General features: G+C 52.5%; 1 protein-coding gene across 2 annotated transcripts; it reads right to left on the bottom strand.

The window, feature by feature from the left end:
• Positions 1-1932: 1932 nt before the first annotated feature.
• On the bottom strand, positions 1933-13061 carry LOC123370357 (interferon-induced very large GTPase 1-like). 2 transcript variants are annotated; one of them, XM_045016864.1, is made up of 7 exons: positions 13021-13061; positions 12150-12439; positions 11420-11636; positions 11190-11359; positions 10593-10658; positions 8804-8971; positions 1933-7463 (listed from the first exon to the last, which is right to left on the bottom strand). In XM_045016864.1, the coding sequence occupies exons 2-7, from the start codon at positions 12418-12420 to the stop codon at positions 2743-2745; spliced, it is 5613 nt and encodes a 1870-aa protein (XP_044872799.1). In that variant the 5' UTR covers positions 12421-12439; positions 13021-13061; the 3' UTR covers positions 1933-2742. The 2 variants fall into 2 exon arrangements, with proteins under 2 accessions (XP_044872799.1, XP_044872798.1); XM_045016863.1 differs by having other exon boundaries at positions 12942-13040.
• Positions 13062-13290: the final 229 nt, after the last annotated feature.

Below are 13290 nucleotides of genomic sequence, written 5' to 3'. Positions count from 1 at the left end.
GAAGCCAGATCTCCTGGGTTCTAGCCTGGGCTCCGGGAAGGGAGTGGGGGCTGGTGGTTAGAACAGGGGGTGCTGGGAGCCAGGACTCCTAGATTCTATCTCTGGCTCTACCACAGATGCCGTGTGTGATCAGAGAGGGCACTGCATCTCTCTGGGCCTCAGTTTCCCCATGTATAAAATGGAGACGATAGAACTTTGTCTGTTTAGACTGTGAGCTGGTTGGGGCAGGGTCTGGTTTCCAGATACACCTGTGCAGCACTAGGCATAACTGGAGCCCTGATCACCCCTCCCCTCCGTCAATCATCTTTAGGCAGAGCCCACCCCAGTGCTGAAAACAGGGGGAGCCCTGGCCATCTGTGTGTGTGTAGGTCTCTTCACCCCATGGGGACCCCTCTGAGTTGACCCCAGGCTGCCTGATGCACCCCCCTTTACAGAGTCCAAGCACCCCAAGGTCCGAGGCAGGGCGTGTTGGGGGGCTGAGATCCAAGTGCCAAGACTCAGCTACCCTCTGGATCTGCCAAGGCAGGGGCTACTTCTCCATCAGGGTTATGCCCCTGTGACAACGGTAGGGGGAGAGCTCAGCTGGGGCCTCTGCAACCCCATGCCAGGGGCTCTGTGTGTCCCCCCCATTCCTCCTCACCATTCTATTTCTTTCTCTCTGGAAGATCAGTCATTCAGGTGTCAACATTTTCAGGGTATTTGGGGCAGGAGCAGAACCCTAGTTTCAGGAAAATAACCACCCAAAACCAAATATCAATGGTGCACTCTCTCATCATGACAAAACACTGTTTTTTTGGAGAGGGTTGTATCTCAAGATCGCTTTGGTCAACTGACCTCACATTTGGACCATTCATCCCACCCCGTTCCCCCACAAGGCACAGCAAATTTCAAAGCAATCTGATTAAAGGTGAGGATTTTAGAGCACTTTGAAGAGTGGCCCTTCAAACAGAAAGCTGTTCTCCAACTTAACCATAGCAGAGTTGGCACAGCACTATAATATTTGGGGGATTGAGCATCGTTGAGATGGGGAGGAGGGTGGTGGTAGGCTGGAAGTGGTTAATTTCTGCCATCAACTGGTTCTTTGATCTACAGATAATTCCAGAGACGGTTGAAGTTGATGGCTCTGCTGACCAGAAGCCAGGGACTCTATCTCCCATTTCTCCCTTCCAGGTTTTCTAATTTTCCCCCACACCAGTAGGGTTCTGCCCATCAATGCCTGGAACATTCCTGGAAATGTAGGAATTGATCAGCAGGGGTGTTCAAAAGATATCATGTTACCTCCCAACATCCAGCCAGCCAGGCCTGAGGGTGAGTTTAGAGCCTCACTGCATTCAGCCAACAACGTTACCTCCTGCCAGAGACAGATGCCCTGGTCCACCCTGCACCCAGAGCTGGATACACCAGGGAAACCTTTATTGATACCCACCACCATTCCAGCTTGGTTGTTCGACCACCAGCCAATGACCCACCTAGGGTGACCAGACAGCAAGTGTGAAAAATCGGGATGGGGTGGAGGGTAACAGGAGCCTATATATGAAAAAGACCCCAAAATCGGGACTATCCCTATAAAATCGGGACATCTGGTCACCCTAGACCCACCCAATGCAACTCAACAGAGAGCCAACAGCCATAAGGAGGAGCAAACTGGATGCCGCCCCTGGATCCACCAACCCAACAGCTCAGGACCTTGGGGCCACTTGCTGATTTCGCTGCCCCCCCATGCACAAGCGGGAGGATCGGGATTTCGGCAGGAAGTGGCTCATGACCCAGCAGGGGGCAACGTGGGTGTGGGATTCTTTAGATTTGTCCCACAAGGCACCTGGGATATATAATAAATGACCCACCTACCATCAGGGAAAGGACTGTAGCCAAGTATAGAATATAGTACTTTGAGCTGATGTAAACGAGACTGGGGCCAGGCTGAATAATCAAAAATACAGAGAAACCGGAGAATGGGAAAGTGCGAGGCTGCAGCGCCATCTAGCGGCCACAGGAGAGATTGCCCCCTTCTGGACCTGTGCGCACTGGTTCTCCGGTTAACATGGAGAGCCGGATAATGGCGGGTCAGATAAACAGGGTTCTACTGTATAGGCAGGGCTGCTAGCACTCCCAGGCGTTCAGGCTGATTGACACTTCCATTTATAAAGCTCTATTTTCAGCTGGGGACTTGGTGATGTAGCAAAGGAGAAGCTGGTAGTGGGGAGACTGGGGATGGTGTGGGGACATGTTAGAAGGAACGGGTCAAAGGGGGTCAAGATGGGGGGGAGGGAAATGGACAGATCGGTCTATGACAGGACCGCCAGAGCAAACTCCGCTCCGAACCAGGGACAGAAACCAGCAGTCCTGGGTCCCACCATTCCTCTACTTCAGCAAATATCTATGAAATCCACTGGCAAAATGTGTCCCTCGCTCCCCTCCTGCTGGCCAGTCCCCAGGGAGAATGACAACTTACTAGTGCTATCAGTTACTTGGTTAGCTTAACCGGTGGAGGTGTGTGCGGGGGATTGAAATGTTCAAGGCCTGCTGGGGAGCTATAGAGGCGTCAATATGATGCCACACAATGGAATTGCTTTGTTTTTCCATTTATTTTTTTAAACCTAGGCAATTACATACAAAGAACTACATTAAAGGAGCCTTCAGGTGGCAAATTCAAGCCCTGGGAAGTTACAAAATGGCAGGGTTAAGGCTGATGGTGCCCTGTTGTGAAGTTAAAGACTGTATCATAATGCAGAGAGCCAGCCTCTATTCCATGTTAAAGGCCTCTCGGATGCTCTGCAGAGCCTGCTCCTTGGTTATTTTCTTCCATTCTATGGGGAGGTCGGCAGGCTCTGCATTGTACTTTTTGGCAAAGTGGTGATTGAACTTTCTGAATATGAACTTCCAATAATCAGAGGCGCTGATGCTGGGGTCCGGTTGGATGCGCCAGGTGGGGTAGAATTGGCGATAATCTTTGTAGGGATGCCATTGGAAGGCTGTGTGCAGATTTCTAAATACCATTGAAGAAACCACGTCAGAGGAGCATAAAGAATATGTAAGTCTCTTGCTTATCTCATCCTTGCATCTCCCCAGCCCTTGAGGCCGATGCACTGATGCAAAATGCTCCTTGTGGTCGCTGCCTCCTGCTTCACAGGGGACTTTACAGAACGGACACTGCTTCCCACAGCCGAACACTCGCTTGAAGATCTCATCCTGGGGCTTGAACTGGAGCTGTGTGAAGACCATCTCCCCGCTCAGCTCTTCCCACTCTGAGAGGATGCTTTCTTCCACCTGGGCAAGGAAGGTCTGGATGTCGACTGAGAACTGCCTGATGCTGGCTGTGTTCTTGAAGAGGATCACCTCCAAATTGTCCTTGGAGAGGACCAGCTCCTTGCACATCGCTTGGCAGAAATGGTCCAGGAATTCAGAGACGGTGAGGGCATCTTTGTGCTCAGAACTCTCCAGAGCATCCCGGATTTTCTTCATTATTGTGGCTAGAACTGCTTTCTCCAGCTCCCTCAAGCCCCCAGTCTCTCTGTAGTGATCAAACAGGCGTGTCTGGATCCAGGATTTGACAAACTCCTCATAGTTACTGATGTATTTCACATAGTTATTGAAGTCCATCTCCTCCAGCAGCTTCTTCTGCACGGTGAACTGGAAGAAGCTCCGGCTGCCGTACTCAATGGACTCTCCACTGCTGAGAAAGTCGTCCACTATCTCAATCCCGAGTCTTTTCTTCATATATTCCCACAGGGCGGGTTTCAGACACCGGTCACAGAAATCAAAAGCTCTCTTCTGGCAGGCATCCTTCTCATAGTAAAGGTCTCTGAAGGTGGAGAAATACTGAGGTCTCAGCTCCTCCAAGCGACGCTGAGGGTCGTTCTTCTGGAGAAAGGCTTCGTGCATCTTCTGGAAGGCGCTGGCTGCTTCCCCCAGGATGTGAAGCTTCAAGTCGACTTCGAAAGAAGCGCTGGTGCACATCTTCCCAGCGACTTTCTGCTGGAGCCTCTCATTGATCATCCACAGCAATTCCCCGCAGTAGGTCTGGTCGTAATCCCCTTGGGAGTGGACCTTCTGCCCAATGTACCTCCTACACTCCTCCACCAGGGCCTTTGTGAACTCTTCCAATTCACGTGAACATTGCTGCGTTATAAACTCCACAGCTGCTTTGTACCAAGCCAAGTCCAGATACTCCTTCTTCATGCAGAACGGTTTGCTTTGATAGGTCAACAAGTTCTGGGCTTTATGGAGCATCTGCTTGACCAAACTCCCTCTGTTCTCCAGGTCCTTGCACAGCTGGTAGTGGATGTCTTTATGAATTTGGCGTAGGGGTAAGCTCTCCAATGGCAGCTCCGCTAAGGTTTCCTTCCACATCTTGGCAAACTCCCTTTCCAGTTCCTTGGGCTTTAGCGCCTTGTCCCTCTCCCTGCAGTCCCGCAAGAGCCCATCCACCTTCCCTTCAATGGTTTTCATGTACCTGGTCTGCAGTTGGTCTATCTTGCTCCGACCTTTCTGGATACGAATGGCCTCTTCAGACTTGCAGAGCAGATGGCTCTCCAGTTCGTGTCGGAGAAATGTCACGCTTCGGTGAAAGTCTTCTCTGTATTTCTCTACCAGGTGTAGATTTCCAGCTCCACTCTCAAAGTAGCTCTGAAGACTCTGCAGCATCTTCTGCTCCCCACTGTGCAGCATCTGGTGAATTTCCACCCTTAGTTTCTCAAAGGTGCCTGGACCTAGATCATCTGGGGATTGGTTCTGGATGGTGGTTTCTGCTTTGGACATCCAGAGATGCATCTCCTTGCGGAAATCCCACTCCCACTCTGCATACATCACAGAAAGCTGGGTATAGGCCTCAGCCACCAGGCTGTTTCTGAAACTGAAGATGAAGTTCTCGTGTTTCACAGCATTCCAGAGGCTTCCCACCCACTCAATGAACTGGGGAACGTTCTTGGGGGCTCTGCGAGGTGATAGATTCCTCATGAATTCAAACAGGTATTTCTTCAGTTCACACACGCTCTCGCTGTATCCCATATTCACTGGCGCCATGGGAGGGACTCCATGCCACAGCCCAGGGATGTACCAACTATGTTTCTCCGGATCATAGTCCATGATGTCAGAAAATTTCATCTCCCTGCTTTGTTTTTCCATCCTCGCTGCAGCTTTGGTCATTTCATCCAGCTGCTCCAGTAGGTGCTTCCTGTCCCTCATGTTTTGTTCATGCGCAGACACATCACTGACATTCTGATGCACAAACTGGCAGTTGGGTTTGTGCCCGATTTCCTCCATTCTGAGAAATGCATGGACCACAATTTGCAGAACATCTTTCATTTCGGTGGCGTTCTCCATGGCCATGTTAACAATGGTTATGTCACTCAGTCCAATCACCAGTGTGGCCAGCTCATTGTCATGTTCATAACTGTCCTCCAGCTTGGCCAGTTCAGGAGCTTTCAGTCCTTCTGTGTCTATCACCAGGATGAAATCACAGCCCAGTTCCTGCTGAAAGTTCTCTGCCACTTTAATGAGGGACATGAAGGCTCCTCGCGTACATCGGCCACTGCTTACTGCAAACTGCAGGCCGAACATGGTGTTGAGGAGGGTGGATTTCCCAGTGCTCTGCACACCCAGCACTGTTATAACCACCATTCTGGACCTTCCCCCCAGCTTGGCATGGAGCTCAGTCAGAACATCTGTCACCCACTGCAGTGGGATGTTGGAGGCATCCCCATCGATCAGCTCCATGGGAAACCCTTCCAGCATCAGGTCAGCTGCTATGCCTGGGAGATGGATGAATTGTCTTTGGATGTTCCCCAAGTTCCCTTCTTTCACCATTGAGCATTCAGCCTCATAAAACTGCCCCAACTCACGCATGAAATGCTCCACCCCTAAGGAGCTGGCAGAGATTATTTTGTCCAGTTCTGCCAGCTGTTGTGCGTCATCTCCTAGAGCGCAACATTTCTCTTTATACTCAGCCCGGAGCCTAGAGAGGTTCCCCCTGGCAATGTGATCCAGGTGGAACTTCATCCATTTCAGGAAGTGATGCTTCTCAGCTGGACACAGTTGTCCTATCCCACTAATAAATTTAACCATCCCGCTGGTGAGGTCACACTGGTTCTGCTGCCTGCGTAGCTCCAACCACCTTTCTCTCAGCTGGGATCTATAGTCTTCCGGAGGGACATCCTGTTGGCCTTTCATCCGGCACAGCTCTTTCTCCACTTTAGCCAAGTTCTTCCACAGATCCCCTTGGAGCTTCAGCATTTCCCTCTTGTACTTTGCCACGTCCTGTATTTCAGCAGTGATTTCTTGAACGTGCTCCAAGGCGGTCCAACATTCTCCATCATCTTCATCCACCTGGATCCCTAGCTCCCGCGCCGTCACAGCCATGTGTTGGATGCTTGTGCTCTTGGGAGAGGAGCTCATGATGCCCTGTAGGGTGGATCGCAGCTTTTTCACCAGCTCTGCACTGTTGTTGCTCTGCTCTTTCACCAGAAGTTGTGATTTTTTCATATCCAGCAGTGGGGCTAATTTATTGAGGAGTCCCAGTGTTTCCTTGGCTTTCCCAGCCTGACTGTTAAGGATGAAGTAGTATTTAGTATCTGATCCCCGCAGGGATGATAACAGCGCGTATTCTCTCTCACTGATGCTCTCAGTAACTATGAACACTGCTGAGGAGACCTCTGTTAAAAAACTGAACTGCAGCCAGTGCGACTCAATGTCTCCGCGCAGGTTTGTAACTGCGACGGGCTCTGGGAAAAGATCCAAATTCTCACTCCCAGCAGGGAAATACCAGGAAATCTCAACCAGCCCATCTGCAATTTCCCGAGGGACATTCCCAGACTCCATGTCCCGATGGATGAAGAAATTGTGGTGCTGCTGGGAGGGGCTGAGAACCTCATTGAGGAGTTTGGACTTGGAGAAGCTGCAGCTCCCCAGCCGCACAAAGGAAATGGTTGGCACTGACGTGAGCACCAGGCTCTCCTCTCTGAACCCTCTGCTCTCTGCCAGGGAGTGCGGCCTCCACTTCCTCACAATGTCCCTCATGGCCCACAGCAGTAGGGTGCACCTGGGGGTGTCGAGGGCAGGCAGCAGCAGAGGGAGGGCAAACTGGCACATGGACATTTTGGACAGGATCTCCTGCTGCAGGAAACTGTCTGAGCAAAGCAGCACGGCGCAGAGAACATCAAGGGGGTGCAGATAAGCCCTAGACTTGTCTTCCCTTAGAGAAAACACATCCCCACTCACCCCACCCTCCTCATCCTCACTTGTGTCCTCATCAGATGCCCCTTGGCAAAGGCTTGTGCTTCTGGCTGTCCCGTTCAGAGCCATGAGCTTTCTCAGGAAGTGCCAAGGCAAATCTCCCAAGACATAAGGAGTCCAGTCCTTCAGGCTCTCCGAGCTGATTTCCAGGAGATCCCTCAGCCTCAGTTTCCCAATTCTGAACTTTCTGAGCCTCAGCTTCGACAAGACAGTTTTTAGGGCTCCTCTTCTCCCTGCAAACGGAAACAAAGGCATCACCACCCGGGATGGCGTCACAGCTCAGGGCCACAGCTGAACCTTGGCCTCCTCTTGATTTCTCGGTTCCCAAGATTTAGGCCTGAAGCCTTCACCTCCCCGGCTCGTTTAATCTCAACTAAGGGGACTAGTCCAGCTAAACCTTCACACCAGTCTGTCTCCGCTAATGCTTAGGGAGGCTTAGCTTTATCTAGGCTCCATCGTTCCTGAGCCTGGGTGTCCCACCCTGAGGCGTAGGTGGTGTGACCTGGTCCTCGGGGCAGGAGTTTGGCCTATCAGTCACAGCAGATCCAGAGACCAGAGGCATGGTTGGGATTAGAGCCAGCCAGGGATTAGAGCCAGGGTTCAGAGGCAGGCAGGGTGTAGGGCTAGAATGGAGCCGCTAAGGGGTGGAGAAAGGGCTGGTCAGGGAGTAGGTCTTGCACAGCTGTGAATGATTGAGCAACTGCTCCGTGCCTCAGTTTCCCCATCTGCTGCTGCTGTTGCTACCGGGCTTAACCAGGGACTTATGGGCCCTTCCGTCCTGTCAGGGAGCACAGTCACTCAGCCTTGTCTACACTACGGTGGTACGTCGACCTAAGTTACGCTACTCCAGTTATGTGAATAATGTAACTGAAGTCGACGTAGCTTAGGTCAACTTACCGCGGTGTCTGCACCCTACCGCCCTGTGCCGACGGGAGACGCTTTCCCGCCGACTTCCCTTACTCTTTTCGGGGAGCTGGAGTACTGACCAGAGAGCGCTCTGCAATCGATTTAGCGGGTCTTCATTGACCCGCTAAATTAGACCCGCTAAATCGACACGGCTGCATCGATCGTTGCAGTGCCGATTTACCGGTAAGTGTAGACACGGCCTCAGTGTGGGTTTATTGGGCCCAGCCAAGGTCACTGGGTTGCTAGGCAACCGTGCCCAGAGCCGGCTGGGTTCCTGACACTGCGGGCCATCTGCATTTCCATCGGCTCAGAAACAATTCATTTTCCCCCATAATTTTCTTTTATGGAGGATTTGGGAATTTGAGGGAGGAAAAACCCAAAATTTCAAAATCTCAGAAACTGCCACAAAAGGGACTTTCCATTCTCCACACAGCTCTACATGTAGTATTTCTGTAAAACAATCTTGGCATCTTCCACATGCTTCACAGATGGACAATATGCAGGGGACAGTCAGGAACTCGGGCGTGGTTAGGGTACAGAGATTGAGATGTTGGATGGAAGAACCACAGGAGTGTGGAGGGCCCTTACTGACTTCCTCATTGGCCAACTCAGGGCAGGGGGACTTGGGTTGGGAGAAGGACTGCGGGGGATGTTCTCAGGACTCTACCTCCATGAACTTTGTTGGGAGACATCTCTGGAGCCTCATCTCCGCTCCTGTCCAGTGACGCAGAATGTCCTGCTGTCTCAGCTCCGCATCTCTCCACCGACATGGCAACTCCTGGTGTTTCGGCTCTGCTCTCCGACATGGAGACATCTGAGTCTGGAGTCACTCCATCTAAAGATCCAGAAGAGAAGCCTGCTCAGTGGTCCTAGCCCAGTGTTTCTCAACTTTTGCAGGCTACTGGAGTCTGATTTGTCTTGCATACCATAGGTTTCACCTCATTTAAAAATACAAAGAAGTGTCACAAAACACCTCCAGGCAGCAGGGCTGAAGCATGTAACTTCGCTTTGTGGGGCTCCTATGGTGTGGGCCCCCAGGCAATTGCCTTGCACAGCAGGCAGCAACAGACAGTGGGAGAACAAGCAAGAAGAAAAGAACTTGCTAGTCCTACAAGAAGACGGGAAGAGTCAATGGAGATAGCCAAAGTTTGGAGCCCAGGAGGATTGAGCATGATGCACAGAATATTGCAAGAGAGAACAAGAGACAAGAGGACTTGCAGCCAGAAAGAACAGATGGGAAAGGCTGGAGAATCACCTAAACAACAGGAAGAGGCAGGTCGACGTGACTGGTAACTCCCTTCTAAGAAGAGACGGGACTGTCACCTGAGCTGATCCTGAGAGCAGAGGGGTGTGCTGTCTGTTGGGAGATCAGCCTCAGGCCCACATCCTGTATCTTGAGAGTATCCTAATGGGAGCGGGAAAGAATCCACTGACTGTCCTTCACGTGGGAACAAATGACACCGTGGCGGGATTCTCGTTGGAACACATCAAGGGAGACAGCGCCAGGCTGGGGAAGACGTGTAAAGAAATGGAGGCTCAGGTAATTTTCAGTGGGATTCTACCTGTCCCTAGAGGAGGACGCCAAAGGCAAGGCAAGATTATGATGAGCAAGAGATAGAGAGCGTTGGGAGGTTTGCCAACTAGGAGGCATTCACGGACAGAGGGCTGTTCTCATGGGATAGACTCGACCTGAGTAGGGAGGGAAACAGACTTCTGAGATGGTGTTTGCCACAACTGATTAAAAGATTTACACTAGGAACTCGGGGGAGATGCTCACGTAATGTCCATGCCTGATTCTAATACTGATTAGGAGGAAAAATCAAGAAAGAGGAAGACAGCAATGGTGAGAACACTGTTGCAATTCTGGTCTCCCACATTTAAGGAAGATGAATTCAAACTGGAACAGGTGCAGAGAAGGGCTACTATGGTGATCAGAGGTATGGAAAACCTACCTTATGAGAGGAGACTCAAAGAGCTTGGCTTGTTTAGCCTAACCAAAAGACGGCCGAGGGGAGATATGATTGCTCTCTATAAATACATCAGAGGGAGGGAGAGAAATTATTTAAGATAAGCACCAATGTTCACAAGAACAAAGGGATATAAACTGTCCATCAACAAGTTTAAGCTTGAAATTAGATGCAGGCTTCAAACCATCAGAGGAGTGAAAGTCTGGAACAGTCTTCCAAGCGGAGCAGTGGGGGTAAAAAAACTGATTGGCTTCAAGACTGAGCTTGAAAAGTTTATGGAGGGGATGGTCTGATGGGACTGCCTACGATGTCACGTAGCCCAAATGTAGCAAATATCCCCAATGGCTGGAGATGGGACACTAGATGGGGAGGGCTCTTTCCCAGGTGTCTGCCTGGTGGGTCTTGCCCATATGCTCAGGGTCTAACTGATCCCCCCCTATTTGGGGTCAGGAAGGAATTTTCCCCAGGTCAGACTGGCAGAGACCCTACCTTCAACATTCCCTTTTATTGCAGCAGTCCTTCCCTCTTCTCCACAGCTGGGGATATTTCCAGATCCTACAAAGCAATACAAGTGTAAGTCATTTAGGCTCACATCCGTGGAAGTTAGGAGCCTACAGATCTGGGCCATAGACTTTGTCTAGCCTAGGGGGGTTTCCAGAGGTGGCCTTTGATTCTTGCTCCATCTCATGAACCCCTTCGAGAACTCCAGACTACCCGGAGTCCTACCTTAGCCCCTGCTAAAATAATAGAGGAGGAACCAAGCTTGTAGCTGGAGCTGCTGAAATTGAACTCAAGGTACTAAGCTGTGTGAGGTGGGGTTCGTGGTTGAGTTAACCTCCTCTCCTCCCCCGGGATGTCCACGAGCAATTGTTTCCTTACAGGCACAAGCATGTTCTGTTCTTGCAAGGGGTCCAGACACACAGGAACTAGACCCTTCCTACATCTGAAATCTAGCACCGCTTTCCCCCGGCCCTCTCCATCCGGACCTGAGGAGAACCCGCCTGGGATCCTGTGCCCAGTGCAGGACAGCCATAAATACTTCATAAGCATTGCCCTACAGGGCAAGGCAGGAGACCCGTCCCGTACCTTCAAAATCTGCTCTCTCTGAGGACACAGCAGTTGCATCTTTCTCAGGGGATCTGGCACCTTCTGGACTCCCTGGATCATTCTTTGAGGGTAAAGCAGTTTCTGGGTGTTCTAGTCTGTTCTTCACCGGGAATGTGGCAGAATTTGGTGTCGCCGGTCCCTTCCCTGAGGACGGCACAGTTTCCAGCTTCTCAGGTTCTTCCAGCTTCTCTGGATCATTCTTCTCTGAGCACATAGCATCTTCCGGGTTCGTTGGATCAATGTCCCCTGAGGATGGGCAATCGTCTCGATACCCTAGATCATTCACCCCATGCACTACAGAGCTTTCCGGATTCTCCAGCTCATTCTTCCCCGAGGCTATAGCAGCTTCTAGATTTTCTTGTCCATTCTTCTCAGAGGACGTGCCACCTTCTGGATTCTCTGCATCATTTCTCTGAGTTACGTACCCTACAAAGGGAAAACAAATAGATGCCTCCTCAGCACCTTACAGATTTCTTCACAATTCCGGGCACTTCCTTGGCTGAGAGAGAAGGGGAGGGAGTGTCTCTGTGGCCCGTTCACGGCTGTTCTCCTGAGGCTGCCGGCCCTGCATTTTTAGTTAGCTCAGCAGTGAGGGAAAAGGTTAAACACAGAGAGAGAAATCCTGTGGCCTATGACAAAAGGATGTTACTTGGGAGAGGTGGTGGTGACAGGTTTTTTAGGGGAGTGGGGGGTCAGGTCTGGGGCTAAATCCTCAGGTTTCAAGGAATGTTAGACATGTTGAGGTCGATCTGTTTGGAAAGCCGCACTGAGTGCCTGGGATAGAACCCAGGAGTCCTGACACCCAGACCCCCCTGCTCTAACCATTAGTCCAACCCATCACCAATAGGCAGCCACGTCACAATATCGCCTGGCTACATTTTATGTCTCTTCTATTGAATCCTGCCAAGAAGTGAAATGGCTCAGAAAGCCCCAACTCACGGCGTCCCGGGGGCTGTAAATCCAGCGGGAAGTCTGGGAAGAGGCTCTGCAGACACTCCAGGAACTGCTCACAGCCGCGCTCCCCCTTCCTCTGGATCTTTATCAGCAGCCTTCGGATCCTCTCCCTGGGCTCCGCGAGCTTCTCCAAGGCCTCGTACTCCTCCTCGGTGACTATCCCCAGCGAGGCCACTTCGTCCAAGACGGGGTCGGGGGTTGTGAGAAGGAGGGCGATGAGTCGCTCCCGGCCCTGGCGGATCGTCTCAAAGGCCATTGGGCCCAGGTCCCCGGGGCTGGGCAAGGGATTTGGAGAGAAACAACTTCAGATTGTGTTTGTAACTCCCGAAAAATCACACGCAACTCAGCCACTGCAGCACAGCGCCCCCTAGCACCGCACGGGGGTATTGGGACCAGTCCTGGCTGCCAGGGGAGAGCGCCCCCTGCTGATCCCCTGCCCCACTCCCTGCAGCACAGCGCCCCCTAGCGCCACACTGGGGCCAGCCCTGGCTGCCAGGGGAGAGCGCCCCCTGCTGATCCCCTGCCCCACAGCACCCCCTAGCGCCACACTGGGGCCAGCCCTGGCTGCCAGGGGAGAGCGCCCCCTGCTGATCCCCTGCCCCACACCCTGCAGCACAGCGCCCCCTAGCGCCGCACGGGGGTGCCCCTGTCCATAGGGTAAGTGGGGGGGGGGGGAGGCAGGTTGAGGAGGGTCCCATGCAGGAATAGGCTGGTTTGGGGCTTTTCCAAGACGCTCCCCCGCGTTCCCTGGCCCCGCTCCAGCCCCAGAGCCCTTACCCCACCGGGGCACTGCCGGCGGCAGCTCCCAGCCCAGGGGGAAGCCCGGCCCCGCCTCTCCCGCAGCCGCCCGGCGCACCCGCCCGGCGAGCTCGCTTCGTTTAGACCGCGCCGAGGAAACGAAAGTGAAACCGGAACTGGGCGCAGGCCGGGGCCGCTGATTTGTCCGGCTCCTCCGGCCACCGCCCTGAGCGGAGCCCTCCCCCCTGCAGCAGGGCGGGGGTCCCCTCTCTGGCGGAGTTTAACCCTGCAGTGGGGTTGGGATCCTGTGGGCCCCGCAGGACCAGCTGGCCTATTGGCAGGAGCAGGCGGAGTCAGTGTATCGTGTTGATCAGGTGGAGGAAAAACC

The sequence above is a fragment of the Mauremys mutica genome, chromosome 4 (assembly GCF_020497125.1).
Source record: "Mauremys mutica isolate MM-2020 ecotype Southern chromosome 4, ASM2049712v1, whole genome shotgun sequence".
Lineage (NCBI taxonomy): Eukaryota > Metazoa > Chordata > Testudines > Geoemydidae > Mauremys > Mauremys mutica.
The sequence above is the reverse complement of the archived record's forward strand: the minus strand, read 5'-3'. Positions and strand labels throughout refer to the sequence as shown.

Bases quoted from the DNA above. Each gene is read 5' to 3' on its own strand.
- LOC123370357 (XM_045016864.1), bottom strand. From the start codon at position 12,420: ATGGCCTTTGAGACGATCCGCCAGGGCCGGGAGCGACTCATCGCCCTC. The intron at 11,637-12,149 runs GTGAGTTGGGGC...TTCCCTTTGTAG, and splicing joins TTTACAGCCCCCGGGACGCC to GGTACGTAACTCAGAGAAAT. The intron at 11,360-11,419 runs CTCAGAGAAGAA...AACTGTGCCGTC, and splicing joins AACCCGGAAGATGCTATGTG to CTCAGGGAAGGGACCGGCGA.